At 44.0% G+C, this 19,458-nt stretch overlaps 5 protein-coding genes, 2 long non-coding RNA genes and 1 pseudogene across 9 annotated transcripts; 2 read left to right on the top strand and 6 right to left on the bottom strand.

Annotated features, from left to right (window-relative positions):
* The first annotated feature begins 108 nt into the window (after positions 1-108).
* LOC110179493 (uncharacterized) lies at positions 109-13,578 on the top strand. The gene is made up of 4 exons (XM_020947067.2): positions 109-643; positions 11,474-12,001; positions 12,106-12,762; positions 12,831-13,578. Exons 1-4 carry the CDS (start codon positions 601-603, stop codon positions 13,208-13,210), a joined length of 1,608 nt encoding a protein of 535 aa, XP_020802726.2. The 5' UTR covers positions 109-600; the 3' UTR covers positions 13,211-13,578.
* Positions 943-9,859, bottom strand: inaF-B (TRP channel auxiliary subunit inaF-B). 2 transcript variants are annotated; one of them, XM_086835703.1, is made up of 2 exons: positions 9,421-9,859; positions 943-3,489 (listed from the first exon to the last, which is right to left on the bottom strand). In XM_086835703.1, the coding sequence occupies exon 1, from the start codon at positions 9,738-9,740 to the stop codon at positions 9,492-9,494; it is 249 nt and encodes an 82-aa protein (XP_086691829.1). In that variant the 5' UTR covers positions 9,741-9,859; the 3' UTR covers positions 943-3,489; positions 9,421-9,491. The 2 variants fall into 2 exon arrangements, with proteins under 2 accessions (XP_086691829.1, XP_086691830.1); XM_086835704.1 differs by having other exon boundaries at positions 2,086-3,489; positions 8,418-9,859.
* Positions 943-9,859, bottom strand: LOC110179496 (TRP channel auxiliary subunit inaF-B). The gene is made up of 2 exons (XM_020947070.2): positions 9,421-9,859; positions 943-3,489 (listed from the first exon to the last, which is right to left on the bottom strand). The coding sequence occupies exon 2, from the start codon at positions 3,377-3,379 to the stop codon at positions 2,588-2,590; it is 792 nt and encodes a 263-aa protein (XP_020802729.2). The 5' UTR covers positions 3,380-3,489; positions 9,421-9,859; the 3' UTR covers positions 943-2,587.
* Positions 943-11,239, bottom strand: inaF-A (TRP channel auxiliary subunit inaF-A). Of its 2 annotated transcripts, none has more exons than XM_086835701.1 (3): positions 10,853-11,239; positions 9,421-10,371; positions 943-3,489 (listed from the first exon to the last, which is right to left on the bottom strand). In XM_086835701.1, the coding sequence occupies exon 1, from the start codon at positions 11,219-11,221 to the stop codon at positions 10,946-10,948; it is 276 nt and encodes a 91-aa protein (XP_086691827.1). In that variant the 5' UTR covers positions 11,222-11,239; the 3' UTR covers positions 943-3,489; positions 9,421-10,371; positions 10,853-10,945. The 2 variants fall into 2 exon arrangements, with proteins under 2 accessions (XP_086691827.1, XP_086691828.1); XM_086835702.1 differs by having other exon boundaries at positions 1,258-3,489; positions 8,418-10,371.
* On the bottom strand, positions 3,367-9,859 carry inaF-C (TRP interacting protein inaF-C). Its single transcript, XM_020947068.2, has 2 exons — positions 8,418-9,859; positions 3,367-3,489 (listed from the first exon to the last, which is right to left on the bottom strand). Exon 1 carries the CDS (start codon positions 8,968-8,970, stop codon positions 8,515-8,517), a length of 456 nt encoding a protein of 151 aa, XP_020802727.2. The 5' UTR covers positions 8,971-9,859; the 3' UTR covers positions 3,367-3,489; positions 8,418-8,514.
* On the bottom strand, positions 4,478-7,679 carry LOC147643233 (uncharacterized). The gene has a single exon (XR_015272304.1). It is a non-coding gene; the product is annotated as an uncharacterized LOC147643233 (long non-coding RNA).
* A 394-nt stretch (positions 13,579-13,972) lies between the features above and the next one.
* LOC110179594 (G2/mitotic-specific cyclin-B3 pseudogene) lies at positions 13,973-15,375 on the top strand (annotated as a pseudogene).
* A 1,717-nt stretch (positions 15,376-17,092) lies between these two features.
* On the bottom strand, positions 17,093-18,735 carry LOC147643232 (uncharacterized). The gene is made up of 3 exons (XR_015272303.1): positions 18,324-18,735; positions 18,212-18,276; positions 17,093-18,147 (listed from the first exon to the last, which is right to left on the bottom strand). It is a non-coding gene; the product is annotated as an uncharacterized LOC147643232 (long non-coding RNA).
* Between the last annotated feature and the right edge of the window lie 723 nt (positions 18,736-19,458).

Raw genomic sequence — 19,458 nt, 5'->3', positions numbered from 1 at the left:
CTGGACTTTCTTGCTTATGCCAATCAAGCAACGTGTGCGGGTGGTGTTGCCGGGGGCAACGAAAAAAGCTTTTGTTTTGGCTTTGGACACTTCTGCTTCTTCTTCTTGGGACCCCCATGGGAGGGGCATTTTTGGTTTCTATTAACGATCCTCAAGGTCACAGGTGGGCACGGCCATCTATGTATCTGCTTATCAACGATTAAAACAAGAAAAACAAAAACCTGCATCCCCCAGCTTATTACCACGATACTGACTTGCAGATTGCGGAAAATGAAGATGGTGCTGTGCGGTTATTTAAGATTTACAGCTTTTGTTTTTGTCATCTTTATTTGGCGCGGATATCTCCTGGGTGTGGGTGTGTGTGTGTGTGTCTCTCTTACAGAAACCTAATTGCGATGGGACTTTGAAGCACGTACCGAGCAGCCAGATGATATACGGACGTACTATTATAACCACAACCCGGCGGGGCTCGTCAGTTGGCCGTGGACAGTGCCCTCAGTCGCAACAGGGTTGAGAGTCCTCCTCCTCAATCTTAATATCATCCATCTGACCATCATCTTATCCAGGAAAAAGGAAGGTTAACTTAAGACAGGACACAACATGGACAATCCTGGATATGTGATCGATTGCGAACGAGAGTTTGGTGAGTTCAAAAGGGAAAAGATATAGAAAATATAAACCAGGATCAAATTAAGAACTCGAAAAAGTGAAAGTGAAAATATTACAAAACTATAAAAAGTATACAAATTAAGAGTGATTACCCATTTCTTATTATATTTTACACCTTAAAAGTTCATATATATTACCAAGACTTTGGTGATATAATTATTATTTGTGGCTAATATTATTTAATAATTTGTTTTTATCGCCAAAGAAACGTTTTTATCTCGATTTGTGGGGTTGTGCGGTGAAAGTGCTACCAATAAAAGAACTTGGCATCGCTTGTTTTTGTTTGCTATGCTTTATTATTGCCAAAATGACGTTTGTTTTTTTGTTTTATTTTTCTTGGTATACATATATAAGATATATATATATATATATATGCGGTATATAAGATATATATATGCGGTATATGCCCATCAGTTACAGATTCAATTCTATATCGTATGTATATGGTTTATACTTTTTGTTATTTATTTATTATTTATTGATGAATTCAATTCTCGTGTCCTTGGATGCGATGCAGTTTCCTCTTCATCCTCTTTCCCCTCATCCATATACTTTCTCTCTTATTCCCCCCTTTTTTCTCATAGTGTATTTTTGGTGTTTCTTGATAGGTTTGTTGCCTTTAGTGTTTTGCTTTGGTTTTCGAGAATATGTGATTATAGACGGAGCAAATGTCACGTCAGACATCGGTTATATGCCCCCCATATATGTGGTTTATATATGCATAACTATAGTATTATAACTATAGTTCATATTTGAGTTGAGCACGCCGCGTTTTTATCTATTGGAAGTTTCTTTGGCCAAAGGTAATGCGTCGGCCAAGTATTTTTAGAATCAAACGAATCATATGAATCTCTTGGTTATCTTTTAGATTTAGCAAACAGATTAAGGGGCTTTTCTTAAGCATAATAATTAGATATTATAAAACCATATATGAGTAGTGGGAATTAAATCAATTAAAGCTTGGTAAAAACAACTAAGATAAGAATCTTCTTCCTTAGAATTTCATACATATATGTATATAGGGACTATGTATAATCCACATATAACCGATCTCTGGCTGTGACAATCCTAGTAAAAGCCGCTCTGCGTGAGGTGTTTTGTGACATTCATAATTCCTGGAATGGTGGTTATTGGTAACTGGTAATTGGCTAACTGGTAACTGGTTACACTCTAAGGTTGGATAATTATTGTAGTTGGTGTAGCATTCGCTAGCTGCCTGGAAGCAGTGTCCTAGGTGGGGTGAGTTTTGCTGAGCTGAGCCTGGTGATGATCCAAACTGATCCGTGATCGCTGATATCATGTGATATTCTACTGAAGAAGTGGGTCCCGTATTATGTGTGTGTGTGTGTGTGTGAGAGAGTGTGTGTGGTGGTCGGTACATCAACTAACCTTTAGCTATGGTTTCAACTATCTTCCTTTTTGGTTTTTTTGTTTTGCAGTACATTTAACGCTTATTAACCTCTATATATTTCAACGGGCCAGGCTCTATATATAGTTTCCAATAAAAGCCCAGCACTGGACATAAGCTACAAGGATCTCTTTGCCGGTATTTCTAGGATCCATCCTTACTTATTTTTTGATATGAAAATTATCCTTGACATTTATGCATTATTGTCTTTTCGAATATCTTTTGTTTCGGGTGTTTTTTTTGATATGACATGATTCGTTTTCAATTTGGGAATAGTATATATTTAGCTTATGGCCAGTACTGAAGCCCAACTGAATTATTGTGAGTAATGCTGCTCTGGCGCCCCTTCTAAACAGTTCTCCATTGATATAGTGTGTGTTTGGGGTGTGGGTTTGGGAATGGTTTGGTTTCCATTTCCCCTCCATCAACCACCCATCCCATCATCTCTTAGTAAAAAAACACAAAAAAAAATTACCGAATCGGGTCTCTGCCTGCTCCTCTATCACTCTCTTACTTCTCAAAGATCAGCTCGCCGGTGAGGAAGGGATTGAGGTATGTCTGAGCCTCGTAACCGGACACCGAGGCCGTTGTGGTTCGTCGTCGTCCGCCGGACTGGGTTCCACCGCCCCGTCTCTCGCCGTGCACATGTCCATGGGCATGATGCGAGGGTCGCTTCTCCTCGCTGGGACTCAGGATCAGGGGTATGGGCATCGAGGTGTATAGCTGCAACTGCGGTGGCTGGACAATGGTACCCGCTGCCGGGTTCAGTGGTGTGTCCATATAGCCATGTGGCAAGGTGGCCGCCGTTGCAGCCAAGGATGTGTCGCCACTGGTGGTGCTGAGCGTGGAGCTGGCCACGGAACTGGCACCGGAACTCGAACTGGCAACCGTGTTGATGATGGAGGAGAGCTTCTTGGGGCCACCGGCACGGGCTCTATGGTGTTTGTAGTGTCCCCGATGGGTCTTTCGCTTCGAGTGACCCATTCCGCTTAGGTCAGCGGGCGGTGAGGTGTCCAGGAGTAGCGGTAGATGTCCCTCGGCATCCGTTTCCATATTGTTGTTGGGTAACTGCTGTTGCTGCTGCGCTTGCTGTTGTGGATCTCCACCTGCCACAATGCTGCTATTGGAGGGCAATAGAAGGCTCTTTTGCTTTGGCGGAGGCTCCCGTGGATGGGGATGGGGATGCGGATGCGCCTGGATGATGGTTGCCGTGGCAAAGACCTCCTGGAAGCGATTGTTCGCCTCCAGTTGCTGCAGCTGCAGGTGCTGACGCTGAAGGATCTGTTGGCGTTGCTGCTGCATGTGGCTAAGGATGCGATATTGATCGAGGATGTGCTTGTAGAACTGCTCTGCGGTCACTTCCGATGAGTTCAGGAGGCGAATGGCTATTTTCTCGGGTATCACAATTTTATCTGCAAAAAATCGAGTATTAGAGGGTTTTAATTAATATTTTATAAAGGATCTTAGTGAGTCAAGCAGAACTCATCCAAAGTATCATCAGTAGGATCTAGATTTAACATCAGAAAGATTTTAAGTATTTTGAACATAAACAATATATATTTTTCAAATTGTTAAATTTACATAAATAATATGGTATTATAAATCCAGTCAGAAACATAAAACGAAGTGAAGGCATTATTTCCGACCCTATAAATCATATATATTCTTGATCAGCATCAACAGGCGAATACTTCTAGCCGCCTTCGGGAGAAAAAAAAATTTTCAAAAATTGTTCCATTTTTTGATAAAAAGGAAAGGGGTTACATCATTAAAATTGTTAAAAATTGACCAAAAATTGAATTTTTTTAAATATTAAACTGAGTATGCAGATTTATAAACCTATTAAAAACTAACATAGAACCGCTTTCCGAATTGAAATTAACGCATTTTTGTCTGAGTTATGAGATTTTTAAACTTTGATTAGTCAAAGAAATTGTCATATAAAAATGTTGATAAATAACGATTTAAGCTTATCAATGATTGGTTTTCTATACGATCCTATATTTTAATTGCAAACTGCAAGGGTATATAACTTCAGGTATCCAAAGTTCGTTTCCTTTTTTGTTATTTTTGTTCTGCTTAAAATTGAAATTCAAACAAAAAGCTGTGGCTAAAAAAGGCTCACCTTCAACCAAACAATTGGCTTTATATTCACCGTAACTTCAACTCTGGCAAATTGCATTCTCTCTGACATAAATTGCAATTTATGTTTGCCTTTTGGCCGTATAACTTTCATTAAGCTATGAGATTCTGCATTTAATTGCATCAAATTAGATTTATTGAACTGCAAACTGAAAACTGCAAACTGCAAATGGAAAATACACCAAGGAGAGCTGCACCCTGTCTAGGTGTGAGTGTGTGAGAGTGTGTGTGGGTTGGGTGGTTGGGCGTAGTATATAGCTGGGCGATAGTCGTGTGCATGACACCCCATTGACCTAATTTCGAGTTGATTTACAAAAACTGAACAAAAAGCGGTAAAAGAAAAAAAGTATGAAGGCGGAACGAGCTGTAGACGAAGTCAGTGGGACAATGTGGGCGGCATTTTCAGGTCCTTTCCTGAGAAAGTTCTGCCGATTCGGCAATTTAACCTACAGTGCCTCTCAAAAAGAAAATGCTGAAACCGGACTTCATTGGGTGGCCTTTTCTTTTGTAAATTTAAATGTTACCTCTTAAATGAAATGCAAAAAGAAATCTAAAAATAGCCTTTTAAACTCATTCAGCTAAAAAAATTGCAACAAAGTATGCTATAAATTTGCAATGAGCCTTGCTGCATAAATATTTCATTGCCTACTTTTTGGGGATATTTTTTGAAGTGATTTTGGAGGCTTTACATTCATAATGAAATCGTAATGGATCCAGTGTTTTATGTGTGCTTGTGTAAAAATCAACCCCATCCATAATGGATGGTGGCTAATGGGTAGTGGGCTAACCATAAACTGTAACCCCAAAAACCAAAGCCCAACCAGAAACGGAAACCCAAACCGCTCTTAACTCTCGTAGCCTAGATTCGCTTCTGGGCTTTGTCCCAGATTGACCGCAGTCAACAAAATGACCCCCGCCCCCCCGGCACGTCCCATTCCCCACCCGGCCCCGGTTCAGTCGGTGATTGGTTTCTGGTCACCAGTCATTGGTCACTGATGGGAGTATTTAGCTCCGGTTAGGGATTAGCCCTAGGGAAGTGCATTAGCGTCTTACCGCAGTGCGTGGCCTTGGTGACAAAGGGACGAATGGTGGGGTCCCAAATGAAGATGTAGTATAACGAGAGCATAATGGCCGCCAGCGAGACGCAAAGGACGTAGACGGCAACGGTCAGGATGCGGATGACCTTGCGGTTGCTTTGCTGCGGCTGATAGCAGCGGCTTATTGTCTCCGTGGGCGGCAATTTCACTTTCTCCTCCAGCGAACTGTGTTTCGAGCTCATTTTTGATTCTTCGTCCACGATTCTTACGATATTCCTCCGATAGCAATTTCAAATTCGATGGCGGTTTCGAGCTCAATTTGTTTTGATTGATTCGATTTTGATTGTTGTTGTGCCTTCTTGAGAGATTTCTTCTTGCGCGATATGTTCCTGTTATCCAGCTTCTTTTCTGCTTTCTATTCACTCTCTTTCTGGTTGGCAGTGACCGTTAATTTAGTCTAATTGTTTGGTTTTTGTGATAAATGCAAAGTTCTTTTGGTTTTCGGCTTGCTTGTCTTATTATTAATATTATTATTTTGATAATTTCGTGTAAAGACGCCTCGCCGATTAAAAGTACAAAAAGCTCGTGTCTGCCAACCGACGCGTCGAACGTTTGCAAGCGAAATGAGAGAAAGAAAGGCGGCGGCAGAGCGAGAGTGCGCGCCAGGAGTTTCGTTACGGTATCGTTCCCGTTACGTTTTCGTTTTCTTCCTTCGTGTGCGTGTGTCGCGCCATCGGCTTTGTTCGCCCTTCGGCTTCGGCTTCGGCTTCGGCTTCGGCTTCAACTTCGGCTTAGCTTTGGGGCAGCACCAGTTGTTGTTGCTTTGGCGATCTTCGCTTTTAATTTCATTCATAAAATGCATATTTCTGGCCCCCATACCAGCTCTCTCACTACCTCCCGCCCCGCTTCCCTTTTGGCTCATTTACATTTTCGGCTGCCGCCTGCCGCGTGGGTGCTCTTTTCCCTCTTCTTGATGTTATTGTTGGAAGCATTCCTTAAAAGCCACAAATAAAAGCTACAAAAAAAAAATAATAATAAAGCGAAGAGGCAAAAACAAAAACAAACCGCATGTCGGCACGTTGCCGCTCTTTGTGTGTCAAGTGCAGTGTCCCCCTACCGCCTCTGCCTTATCCCCTTCGCTTGCTGCTGACTCAAATGCGGAAATTAAAATGCGCGTCTGAATTAATTTGCATTATTTCAATTATTTCCCCAATGCCACCGCCAATCAATCAATGTTCGAAGATTGAAGCAAACATTTTTGCAAACAGAATATTCAACAATTTTCGGTCGGTTCGAACGGGGAGGGGGGTGAGGCAGTGTTGTTGTTTCCCTGCTGGCTTTGACAGCAACCTTCGCAGGTGTCGCGAAGGACGTTCTCGGTGCTCACCTCGCCAAACTTTCGCTGCCACGCCTACCTGCCTTTAATCTACTGCACACTCATACGCACACCTTCGTTTTCCTTTCGTTGCCTTGGCTCTCGGCAATCGGAGGGTTAACAAACTGTAACTGGGTCACTAGGACACGCCGAGCGAGAAAGCTATAGACTGAGAGCCACATAAAGAGAGAGAGAGAGAGAGAGAGAGTGAGAGCAAGTGCAGTGTTTCGGATGCGAGGCAAAGTGCAGGCATGTGCGAGCGAGAGGCGGCTATTGCATGCCGAACAACGAACGTTATTGCAATGCTGGCCATTGATTTTGTTGTATAAGCGCCACAGAGAAAAGAGATAGCCAGTCACACAAATACACACATGCACAGGTACAGGTGAACTTCTAGCAAAGACAAATGTCAGTTAGAAAAGGGAAAGAATAGAGTAACGAAAGTAATTTCCGTGTGATGAAACATTGTTGTTAAATTACAAGATTATTAATTACTGCTAAATAAGGATCGATGTAAAATTATAGCACACTTTTGAGAGTGTTTCAAGCCTTTAAAACACAGTATTTTAAGGTTTGAGTTTAGGCTTAATAAAAAGCATAATGAATGCTAAATTATGTACAGATCCTAAAAAGCTAAAATTTTTAAAAATATTTTAAATAGTCTTAATTCATTTGTATTTTTTTTTCTATTTACTGCTTATGTAGCGTAATTTTAAAAAGAAATTGATTCTAGATTAATTTAATCTCAGAAATACTCCATTATCGATGCTTGACTGTACGTGCACTTAAATACATATTCATCATGTGGGCCAGGATGTAGGCCACACTCACACTCAGACTTACTCTCGCATTCGCACCAACACACTGGCATTTCATTTTCCTGGCAGCATTGTTGCAAAGTTTCCCTCAAGGAGTTTCCTTCGCCAACGTGGCCAGGTGGAGGAGCCCTCTCTGTCTCACCTGGCCTCGAAAATGTTTTTGCTGGCAGCCTATTGCATTTCCCATTTTCCATATTTCCCCTCCCCCCCCCCCCCTGCCAGCTGCTTCCCAGCAAGTTTAAGGATGGTTTATCCATCTGCTTACTTATGTGCAGACAAAGCTGATTAAGCAGCTCGGGCAGCCGGAACGAAGGGATAACTGGCTTCGGTTGCCCCAAACTCATCCAGGCGGGGAATCTGTGGTGCAGGAGCAGAAGCAAAGTGGCCACATCAGCTCTATATAGCATATATATATGAGGGATAATATGGCATACGGCACCGAGCCGGAGGATACACATAATTAAACTTAAACTTTAGTTGGGCGAAAACTTTTCAGCCCAGAGCCCGGGCAGAGTTCGCTTGCTATCAGGCTAATAAGGAGTAATTGGTTCGGTTGGATGGGCCTGAGTGTGTGTGTGTATCCTGACTCAAGCACTCATTATTAAATTGAACTTTGGGAAAGTTATGAGTTTGGCATTTCAGACAGTGGCTGAGAGTTATGAAATAGTTGCCACATCACTCATACGACCCGTATACGGTGCGTATACGTAGTGTAAGCCAAAAAGTAATTAGCTTATGCTTATGAGAAATCGAAATGGATATGTAATTATTAAAACAAATACGTAAAAGGGACGGAATTTATAACGAAGTTTCTGTTAACAAGATATTACTCATACGACCCGTATACGGTGCGTATGCGTAATGTCCTCTGTAAATACATAATATTCCCTTTCACTCAACATCATTTAAAGCAGATTATCTTTCGATCTAATATATAATACTATATAGCAACCGATCCTCTCACATACCAACTATAAACACTTTGCTTTGGTGCTGCTTGTATGGTGTGTTGAGGGGTTATTCCACATCTAAGTTCACGTAGCTTAAAAGGAAGTAATCCAAGCTTTAACCAAAGGCCTGCGTCTTCTTTTGGCCCTTAAAGACCGGTGGCATTCTCGAGTCCCAGAAGAAGATGTGATAGATGGAAAGGAAGAAGCCCAGACAACAGAGCCCGCACAGATAGATCACAATGACCAGGTATCGAGCAAACCGCTCCGTACAGGTGGGCTCGGCAAATACAATCTCCTCCAGCTGCGGTGCCTTGGGCACATACGAGGTGGCACAGGCACTCCTCCGGGGAGCACTGCTGCTGGCCAGGCGCACACTGCGGCTGGCAGAGCCACGAGGAACCTGCGTCGCTGCCACCTGCTCCTCTGTTTCCGCCTCCGCCTCCGCCTCCGTCTGCTCTGTTTCCGCTTCCGCCCGCACATTCGACTCAATGATATTGACAATCTTGGCCAGATTCGCCACACTGGCGGCACTCGCCAAGCCCGCTCTGGTGTTAACTTCCAGAGTGGACATCGCGGCACGGTGGCGTTATAGCAACTGATTTGATTGAATCAAAATCGCCCCCAGGTGACGACCGGTAATAGTAATTGTAATGGAATTGGGCATGGGCATAGTAGGAGGGTACAAGAAGGCATTGGTTTCAAACTCTGCGATTTGTGTGGCACATCGCAGCAAAGCGGATTAATTTAATGCCTGGCTGTCAACTTTTGATATCGGCCAAGGGGGCTAATTAAGCTCAAATGCCAGGTGACACAGTGACAGTGTTGCGTCCCTTATATGGGATATAAGTAGAAGATATGGAAGATATCTGAGTAAATTATAATTCAACATGTTGTATATGCTATTCATGTTATTTAAATTCTAAAAATTCTACTAGTTTTGAGCCTATAAACCCTCCAAAAAGCCAGATCTTAAACTTTTCTCAGCTATCAAATAGGTTCAGGTGAAGCCTTGATCACTCACCTGAATCTGTTCACCAATGGGCTGCGGGGACAATGATGACCTCCTCCTTCCTTCCTTCCTGCTCCTCAGCCTTAGCCAATGGGATGCGTGTGCTTAAATACCGGCAGTGGCGGCATCCGTGAATCCCAGATGAATAGGTAATACACGGCCAGGGTGAGACCCATGCCGCTGACACCGCCCATGTAGAGTATCAGGGTGAGCAGGCGAAAGGTTTTGGATTCAAAGAAATCATCCGATTTGGGCATTTGAATCTCCTCATCCTTGGCCTCCTTGACCACGGCGGCCAGGTTGGACATCAAGCCCGACTGAGCACCTGCCATTTCCCGCTCTCCTGATGATGATGATCTTCTTTGTAGGGGGCAACAGCTATTGAAATCGGTAACCGTAACGCGTCTCTCTCTAGGGGGTCTCCGTCTCAACGGGCGCACTGAACACAACTGCGTTGCAAGTCCACCGTCACCCGGTTGTTTCTCTCTGGTTTTGTGTGTGTTTCATGTGTGTGTGTGTGTGTGTGTGTGTGTGTTGTTGTTGTTGTTGTTTTTTATGCGGTTTCTTTGGGTTTTTGCCGCCGATTCTCCGTCTTGGGGGCCACACACGCTAATAAGATTCAAAGCCAGTTCCAGAACAAACCGAATCCCACATCACGTGCTGCGTTCTTGGGCAGCCACTTGGCCCAGTTTGTTTTCACTTTTAGTTTTCCACTCGCTCCGACGAGAATCCATTTCTTTCCATTTTTGCTTGTACACATTTTCCTTTTACCTTTTTCCCTTTTCCATCCCGATTTCGATTCCGATTCCCATCCGCTTCACTTCATTTTGTTGTTTTTCCTTAGTTTTTGTTGTTTTTTTTCTGTAGATTCTATATTCATGTTTGGTCAAGGAAATGAAAAGTGACGATGGTGATTTACAGGGTATGTGCGAATTCAGCAGGGTTTCGGTGTTGTTCATAATTCTGGAAAGAAATAAGAAGGGGATTTTTTTAAAATACAAGAAATATGTAGCAAGAATAAACGAGGTTTTGGGAAAGTACTGGGGCCTTAATTTTTGGTATTTTAATTTCAGTCAGAAGCATAAAACTTAGTGAAGGAATCATTTCCGACCCTATAAATCACATATATTCTTAATCAGCATCAACAGACAAATCTTTCTAGACATCTCCGGGGGAAAAAAATTTTTTTCAGAAATTTTCCATTTTTTGAAAAAAAGGAAAGGGGTTACATCGTTAAAATTGTCAAAATATGATAAAATTTTACATTTTAAACTGGGTATGCAGTTTTTTAAACCTATCAAAAACTAACATAAATCAGCTTTCCGAATTGAATTTAATGCATTTTTGGCTGAGTTATGCAATTTTTAAACTTCGAAATCCTCGAAAGAAAGTCTATTTGCTAGTCGGCTATGTCGTGACTGTACTTTTACACCCTCCTCCCTACCTTTGCTGGCATTTCCAAATCCAATTAGCTGTGAGTCCCCCTCCTCAGTGGCTCAATCACCGCCCTTTCCTCCAAGTGGTGGCCAATTGCTGGTCACTGGTACTCGTGCACTTTCTGCACCGGATGACCCCCAATGGAGACGGGGAACTTGAGGTGTATGTCCGGCATGGTGGAGTCAAAGAAGAAGAGGTAGTAGAGGGCCAGCACCATGCCCAGGCCACTGATACCGCCCAGATACAGGAAGATCGAGATGAGGCGGAAGGTTTTGGTCTCAAAGAAGGCGGGCGGTGGCTGCTCCTTGGGCAAGCGGACATCGTCATTGTCCTTGTTTTCCTCATCCTCGGCGGCGGGTGATGATAATAATGCCATGACCAATAAACTACTACTGTCCAGGGATTAGGTTCTGATTCCTCTTTTATGGAGAACTCGAATTATGGCCGTCATTTGAGGGTTTCCCCATGATTGACTGATCCATATTGATGGGTGTACACTGTGTGAAAAAAATGGGGAATTAAGTAGCCTTAAGCTAAGCACTCTTTAGACATTTGATTGTAAATTGTAAATTGTTCCTTGTACAGCTTCCAATTGAAACCCATTTTCTTTCTCTGTTTTATTGGACAGCCATTGTCGGTGGCGGACCGATGGTGAAGACCATGGAGAAGCCTCTCCCGCACAGTTTCGAGGAGGCCATCACTTTGACCGGCGTGGGGCGCTTCCATTACAAGTTGCTCCTCATCTGTGGCCTGGTCTTCATGGGCGTGATGGTGGAGATCATGGGCGTCAGTCTGATCATGAACCAGATGAAGTGTGACCTGCAACCGACGTTGGATCAGCAGGGAATCCTGGCCTCCGCTGGCTTCCTGGGCGTTGTCCTTAGCTCACATGCCATGGGATTTCTGGCGGACACGTGGGGACGTGTTACCACGTTGCGCTATGCTCTATCCCTTGCCTCCATTTGCTCAATAGTTTCAGCATTTTCGGTGAACATTTGGATGCTGATTGTGTTCCGCTTCCTCACCGGCTTCTTTATATCCGGCGGCCAGGCTTGCGTCTTTAGTTTGTGTGGAGAGTTCCATGGGAATGGATCGCGAGTGCGGCATGTCACGTTGCTCTCTGGATTCCTGTGTCTGGCCATGGTGTTTGCTCCAGGTGAGTGTGTGTCTCTGGCTTACATGGCGTATGCGTAATATCACTCATACGTCGTGGTGTCCTGCTTAGTTTGTTTACTAATTCAAATTGAACTTTTGCTTCAGCCATGGCCATTGGCATCCTGCCGCTTCGCATTGAGACCATTATCCTGGGCATGCGCTTCTCCTCCTGGCGTGTCCTGCTGCTGGCCAATGTATCCGTTTCCCTGCTGGCCCTGGTTGGTATCTCAACGCTCCCGGAGACTCCGAAATATCTGCTGGTCCAGGGACGCGGCGATGAGTCTATGGAAATACTGCGCACAATTTTTGCCACAAACTCTGGCCGGGACCGGAGCGAGTATCCGGTGCGAGAGGTGGCTCTGGAAAGCGGTGGCGCCAGTCTGACCGATGTCCATGGTGTACTCGATGCTGTGCGTCTTGTGTGGCACCAGACAGTGCCCCTCTTCTATCGCTCTCGATTGCGTCACACGCTGAACATCTGTACGATTCAGTTCCTCATCTACTTCCTGGCCCAGGGCATCTTCATGTGGTTCCCCACAATCCTGGACGAGCTGGGCACACGAAATGGTGAGGATACCCTACTCTGCGGTGTCCTGCAGGGCTTCGATGTGGATGCCAATTCGGCGAATGCGGATTTGGGCTGCTCGGTGGAGGTGGACACGTCCACATACCAGGTGATGATCATCATTGGCTCCTCGTTTGTTGCCATCTATCTGTTCTTTGCCTATGTGATCGACTATACCGGCAAGAAGAATCTGCTGAGTGAGTATCTTGTGGATATGGATGTGGTTAAGCCGTTGTAACGCTGCTCCTTCTCTCCCTCCGAACAGTGGCCTGGATGAGTCTCACGCTGATCTGTTTGGTGGGTCTGCATTATGTGGAACAGTTTGCCCTGGTGGTAATCGCTCTCACTGTGGTGATGGCCATTGGTAATTGCGGCGGCCTGGTCAGCACCATTGCCATGGAATTCTATCCGACGCACATCAATGCGATGGGCATGTGCTTCATTATGATGGTGGGTCGCTTGGGTGCAGTGGTGGGCAGTAATCTCCTTGGCCGCCTGCTCTTTGCCAGCTGCGAGAATGTCTTCTGGGCCATGCTTGGCCTGGTGACGCTACTCTGCGTCCTTGGTTACTTCCTGCCGGAGAAGGAGACCGCGTCCAAGGCCAAGGCGAGGGCGAAAGAGGAGATGGCCAAGGATGCTGCGTAGGCTGTAGGATATAGGTTTAGTCTAGATCATGCCGATACATTTTATTTTTTTTCAACTTGAACCTTATACATTTGATCCTTTAAATAATATTTTGATCGAACTTGATGACGACTTCCTTAACTAACTTAAAATTATATTAATTTTGTATAACTGGTTTAAATTATCACTTTAATTGGATTATGGAATTAGGATCAAATGCATATATGGATATACCGAAAATACCTCATGGAAAGTGTTCCGATAAAACTTAAATATAGCTCATGTTTCAGTTACTCTGAATATCAGTTTATAACAAAATACTATACGAACCATGATGTATATAAATACTTGTATTTATTAACTTAATTATACAATGAAATGTTTTTTTTCTATATGGTATTAATGATTGTTTTGATTGTAAAGTTGCATAAGCAAAATGCTAATGTTATTTATGGGAATGATATATGCAATTTTACCAAAACATACTAAGCAGACACTGGATACCAAGAAATCATACGATATTATACTGAGAAGTATGTCCGATTAATGAAAATTTTATAAACACACACAGGAAAATGAAAAACTTTGCTTCCTGATGAAAGCCCATAAATTTTATAACGATTTCACGAGTATAAGTACTTATGGCACTCTATAAACCTGAAAGAGTGTTCTAATGCCTTATAAAAACATTTTCCAGCAGATTTTCACCAATAGAACTGCATTATTTTGCTGAAAAATGTTTTTGTAAATTTAAATTTACATATTTTAGTTTTTCCAGCTAGTATGACCTTTCCTATATTACAGAAACACATTGCCAATGTGATTTTGTTTTCCCTATGTGACAAGCTGTATGACAGCCGGAAAGAATTATGAATTAGCAATATTACAAAATGGATTCCAACAAGAAAATTAATGTCGAGCTACCATCAGGTTCCAAGCGCCAGGCCAACAATAACCACGCCGAGTGGAATAAGAATCGCCAGGCACTGGGCAATATCACCAATATGCTCCATCCCGGGAAGGAGCAGGAGGAGGAGCAGCAGCAGGAGCAGGAGCTGGAACAGGAGCAGGAGCAGCAGCAGCAGCAGAAGCAGGTGGAGGTAACCGATACCGATTGTATCATTGTCCTGTATCCCGGCCAGGAACTGGAGGAGAACGATGCCCATAACGATCTCATTGAATACATCGAGGAGGAGGCAATGGATGTGGTGCCACATGAAAAGCCGTTGTCTCCCCTACCGATCCTGCATTCTCCCTTTATCGATGTGGAAAGCATTGATCAGGATCAGAAGCAGCCTGATCCCCGCAAAGCGGCGTTACTGGCAATCGACAATGAGTTAAATAACGAAGATCCCATGCAGACATGGCCCTATGCCATGGATGTCTTCATCTATCAAAAGGAACGCGAGAAGGACTTCATCATTGGGGACTATATGGTTTTTCGGCCGCACCTGAACCCCTGGAAGCGTAGACTTTTGATTAGATGGATGGTGAACGTGCATCAGGCCTTTGGAACGTACAGGGAGAGTCACTTCCTGTCCGTCAAAATCGTCGATCTCTCTCTGTGCCGCTATGCAGTCGACGAGGATATGCTGGAGCTCCTGGGGGCAGCGGCCATCAAAATGGCAAGCAAGTTTGAGGCTTTGCAAACCGTGCCGGCGAACAAGTTGTTAAAATTCTGTAAACGAACGTATACCGCCACCGATCTGATGGAGATGGAGTGGTCGACGATGCGCCGCATTGGTTGTGACCTGGGCATTCCCATAGGATATCGCTTTTTGCGTCGCTATGCTCGCACTGCCGTGGTCCCGGAATCAACATGGACCCTGGCTAGCTACATCCTCGAGTTGGCCATATTTGAATATGTCACCATTGGGTATAGTGACTCACAGATGGCCGCCGCAGCTCTCTTTATAGCGCTTCGCATGAGCAACAATCCCGGGCAGTTGGACGGGAACACCTGGAACGCAATGTTGGTGTACAATTCGGGTTACAAGCTTCCGGATTTTGCCAGGCTGGTGCCGGTGCTGAATGCCGTAGTGCATAGCCAGAATTGTGAGACAGTCGAGGCTGTGCGTAGCCTATACTCGACGCCATTGCTCTATGAGGTAGCCAAGGTGCGATTACTGTCCAACGAGGAGCTATTCCGTGACAACCCAGATCTGTACAACACCATTCCATCCTAGGGGAACTTCCTGCAGGAATCAGCCAAAGGATTCTAACACAATTCATTAGCAATGTACAATTCGTTACTAGTCGTTTTTCATATTTACACTTTAAAGCATCTTTGTGCCTTACCTGATCTGTGCAGAGTGGTATCGTATCGGGTTTTGGAACGAGAGCAATCACCTTGGAAATGGGAAACGGATTAGGTAAATGTTTGTGCCCATTCCTACGCCAGCGGCGATGGATGTTGTCATCGGGTGCAGCAGGCACAAGCCTAAGTCCAAGTCAACTTGGTAGTAGAAGTAGAAGTAGAAGTACGAGTAGCTGCATTAACATTCCTTCGCTGGGAAGGTGGGGAGACTAAACGCATTCCAAGTGCCATCGCCATCGTTGACTTCAGCTCCAACTGCTTCTCAGGCTACAGGGTATTCGCAGAGCTAGCGGGTGTGATGAAATAGGTAGTCCACGAGACTCGCATGTCCGCTCCAGAGAATATTTCCTAGGATAAATAGTTCAGAGTTAATTAGGCCTTTAAAAATTTAAGTTAATTTTTCATAAACTTTTCATTTAATCAGCGTCACTGTCCGTTTTACTGTCGGCTCAAGAGAATATCTTCATTTTTTAATTTTTAGTATTCCAATAAAGAGGGTTTAACAGTATATAAAATCATATTTCTTAAATATTTTCAAAGAAAGATTTTCCGTTAAGCTGTCCTCCAAAGGGAATACATGTATGCAATTCTAAAAAACCTTTAAGAGATTTATAGAAATACGATTATTATATATGAATATGATATTAAATATGATTATTACAAACAAATCAAAAGGAATATGAACCTGTCAACATTAAATTAAAACAACAAATAATTAGTTTTAATAATGTGTAAGTATTTCAAGTGTCGAGTTATTTTAACCACTTCCCTCCTAGTTGGGCTAGCCAGTGTTTTTGTGCGTCTGTTTTTCGTATTTATTCAGCAAAACGGTATTTGCTCCGCCGGCTGGTCACAGTCTGTGTCTGCATCGGCATCGGCTTGTGCTTCTGCGGCGGCTCCTCCAACCCGCCGAGGAAGAGGAGCAAGCTGGCTGGCTGGCAAACTGGCAGCCAAGCAACAAACCGTTGCCAATCATAACACACACGTTGCCACAAAACCGAGGCCGAGGCCGAAGCCGAGACTGAGACACACTAGGGGCAGTGTCATTGCGGATTCCTAACGCCGATTCCAAGTCCAAGTCCAACTCCAATTGCGATTCTTCCCTCTGCCACAATCTCTGGGCAAAAGAAGCGCCGCCTCGCCTCGCCTCGCGTTGCGTTGCGTCTCTGGCCATTGATTGCCTAACTGCGCATTTCTCGACTTATATGGCATTGGCCAGATAACCACCTCTAACAACTGCCAGTCAGTCCCAGTCCCCCCCCCCCTTCCTAGTCTGAGTGTCAGTCTCGTCTCCGTTCTGGTACCAATGCCAGTTCCATTAGCCAACGGCATCACCGTCGCCATCGCCATCTGAGATGGCCCATCTGTGGGGGCCGTGAATCCAGTCCGCATCGCAATCCAACCCACATCGGCTTGCCAAGTACTGTCCCCAGTCCGTCCAACTCTGGGGATTTCTCAACCTGCCGTTCGGGGTCACCTGGAATTCCTGGTGACAAATTAGACCAGGATGCGGCCTACACTGGAGTGCATCCTTGTTGAATCCTTGGAAATTAAATCGAAAACTAATTATTAAATCGAAAAGAGTACAGATACGTATGTATATATTGAATCAATCAACATTTTAATATATTCCCATCATGATTTGGGGTCACCAGCACTCTTTCAGTTCCCGGTTGACATCGACCAACGGCATACTAACCCATAATGCCGGGAAATTAGCATCAACATTAACTCGGCAACAACAATTGCAGAATCAGCGGCAATATAACGACAAATGTGAGTCGGTATTCTGAGTACGAATACGACGAGGTGATGATGACAATGGATGTGTCTGTCAGAGTCGTTGACGTCTTCTCCAGCTTCAGTTGCTTCTGGGTCACGACGACTGCGGCCGGTTATAGTCCAATATATAGTCCAATAGAGAGTCAGGTGCCGGCACAAGTCACTCCAAGACCAAGTCACGCCCAAAATGGAGCAGCATCGTCTGCTGACGAAAATAGTTAAGTAGGCAACTTAGCCAAATTGGCACGAAGCGGGACAGGAGCTGAAAACAAGAGGGATATATTGAAATTTAATATAAATTGAACAAAAATAATGTTGGTTTGCTAAATAATCATAATAATAATAATATTACTTCCATCATTTTAAGGTAATTCCATTTCCTAAAGACATTGATTATCCCGATCTAGTACAAGGTTATAGATTGGAATTTTATACAATATAAATATATTTATATATTTTAAAATGGGATACTTCCTTTTCTTGCCGTGTATCTAAAGCAGCCTCATCGGTACGTGGATAAAGAGGCAGCGTTAAAAGTGCGTTGAGGAATTACAATGATGACAGCAGCTTGGCGAACGAGGAGGAACGCAGGAATAGAGCCAGCCAGGTGGTGAACGGGGCGGGCACAAGTGTGCCGATGCCTGTCATAGAAGATAGTTTGCACGCCAAGTGGGAAGAACGCAAGAGCGACAGAGAGGCCAACTATGGATGCCAAATTCAAAAGTGGACTGCGCATGCGTGGAATGGGAATGAGAACGGAGAATCGCAGACTCGCAGGCCTTGAAGAATCAGCAACTTGAAGAATCACAGACTCGTATCCAACTCTCCTGATTTCATAAAGATTTAGAAAATTCTAGATCTGCAGTAACAAATGATTAGTCAATAAGGAATTATTAATCTTTAAAGAATCAGAAGTTACTTACAAGAAGATTCTATGAGGCTTGGAGTTGCGAAGAATGTGAGACTGGACCCAAATAGACTCCAGAACCTAGAAAGTCAAATAATTAGGGTACCGAAAAAGAGTATCTTACGTACCTGAAGATTTGCTGAATCCGAAAGAATTGATCCAATCCGAGAACTTGGAAAATGGGAGTCGCTTCCCAGTTGTTTCCGTTCTAGCACCCTGGCACCCATGTTGAGCTAATGAAGCAAACTGCTGTAGAGGACGACGACGCCCGCCAAGTCAAACGTTATTTAATCACAATCGTTGTGGCCCCAGCTTCAGCTCCAACTCCAGTTCCCATCCCGATCCCCGATTTTGGTCCCAGTCTGGTCTGGAGAAGAAGAAGCGACAGGTGCTGCTGCTGCAGCGGTACGAAATCCAAAGGAATGCAGCAAAGCACAAAAAAGGCTTGAAGTTGGAGTATTCCAAACAAAAGGATGCCCATTAGAGATGGAAAAACATCGATAATTATTTGAAGCAGTTACATATATTCGATTGTTCATTCTAGAAAAAGCTCTACAAACTTATTTACAGTTTCAAATTTGAGCTTTATTGTTTGGTGTATTTAAAGATAAACTATAGATTGTGTCTTTAGTGTTGGATTAAATAGCAGTTCAACTACTACCTAGAGATTCAGCATCCCCGGTTTACGAGGTATTACATACAGAAAAAAAATATTATAAACCCGATGTGGAAGAGGTAGTGGCGTGTAGAGTATGCAGGCGCGACGGCCAATCAATTCTCAGAAATGAAAACGCCGTCTTCGGTGGGTATTACCGTTGCTGTTGTTCTGCCTCTTCTGCTGCTTGCGATTCGTCTGCTGCCTCTGACTCTTTGCTTCTTCTCATTTCTTCGCCTTGTTGTTGGCACAATTGTGCGATGCAACAACAACAACACACAGGCCACATAAACAGAAAAGAATGCGAAGAAATGCAAAATGCAAACACCACGAACACAACCACTTTCCAAATGCATTCATGGTGTTTACCGTTTAAATGCGCCCAGTTACTGTTGTTGTTGTTGTTTTTTTTTGTGGCCAGAAGGAGATGGCGACGAGACGGCAGGCCAGGCCAGGCAGCAGCAGCATCAGCCGCCTCTCTAACAACAAAAACAAATGCGGAGAAAAGCAGCGGGCAAGCACAAGCACAAAAACGAAGAAGGAGAGGAGTCAGCATGGAAACCGTTGCACATCAGTCTTCTTTATGTGCATGTGTGTGTGTCTGTGCG

This window comes from Drosophila serrata, unplaced genomic scaffold (genome assembly GCF_035046125.1).
Source record: "Drosophila serrata isolate PLE 108 unplaced genomic scaffold, ASM3504612v1 contig_276, whole genome shotgun sequence".
Lineage (NCBI taxonomy): Eukaryota > Metazoa > Arthropoda > Insecta > Diptera > Drosophilidae > Drosophila > Drosophila serrata.
This window is presented reverse-complemented; position numbering and strand designations above follow the sequence as displayed.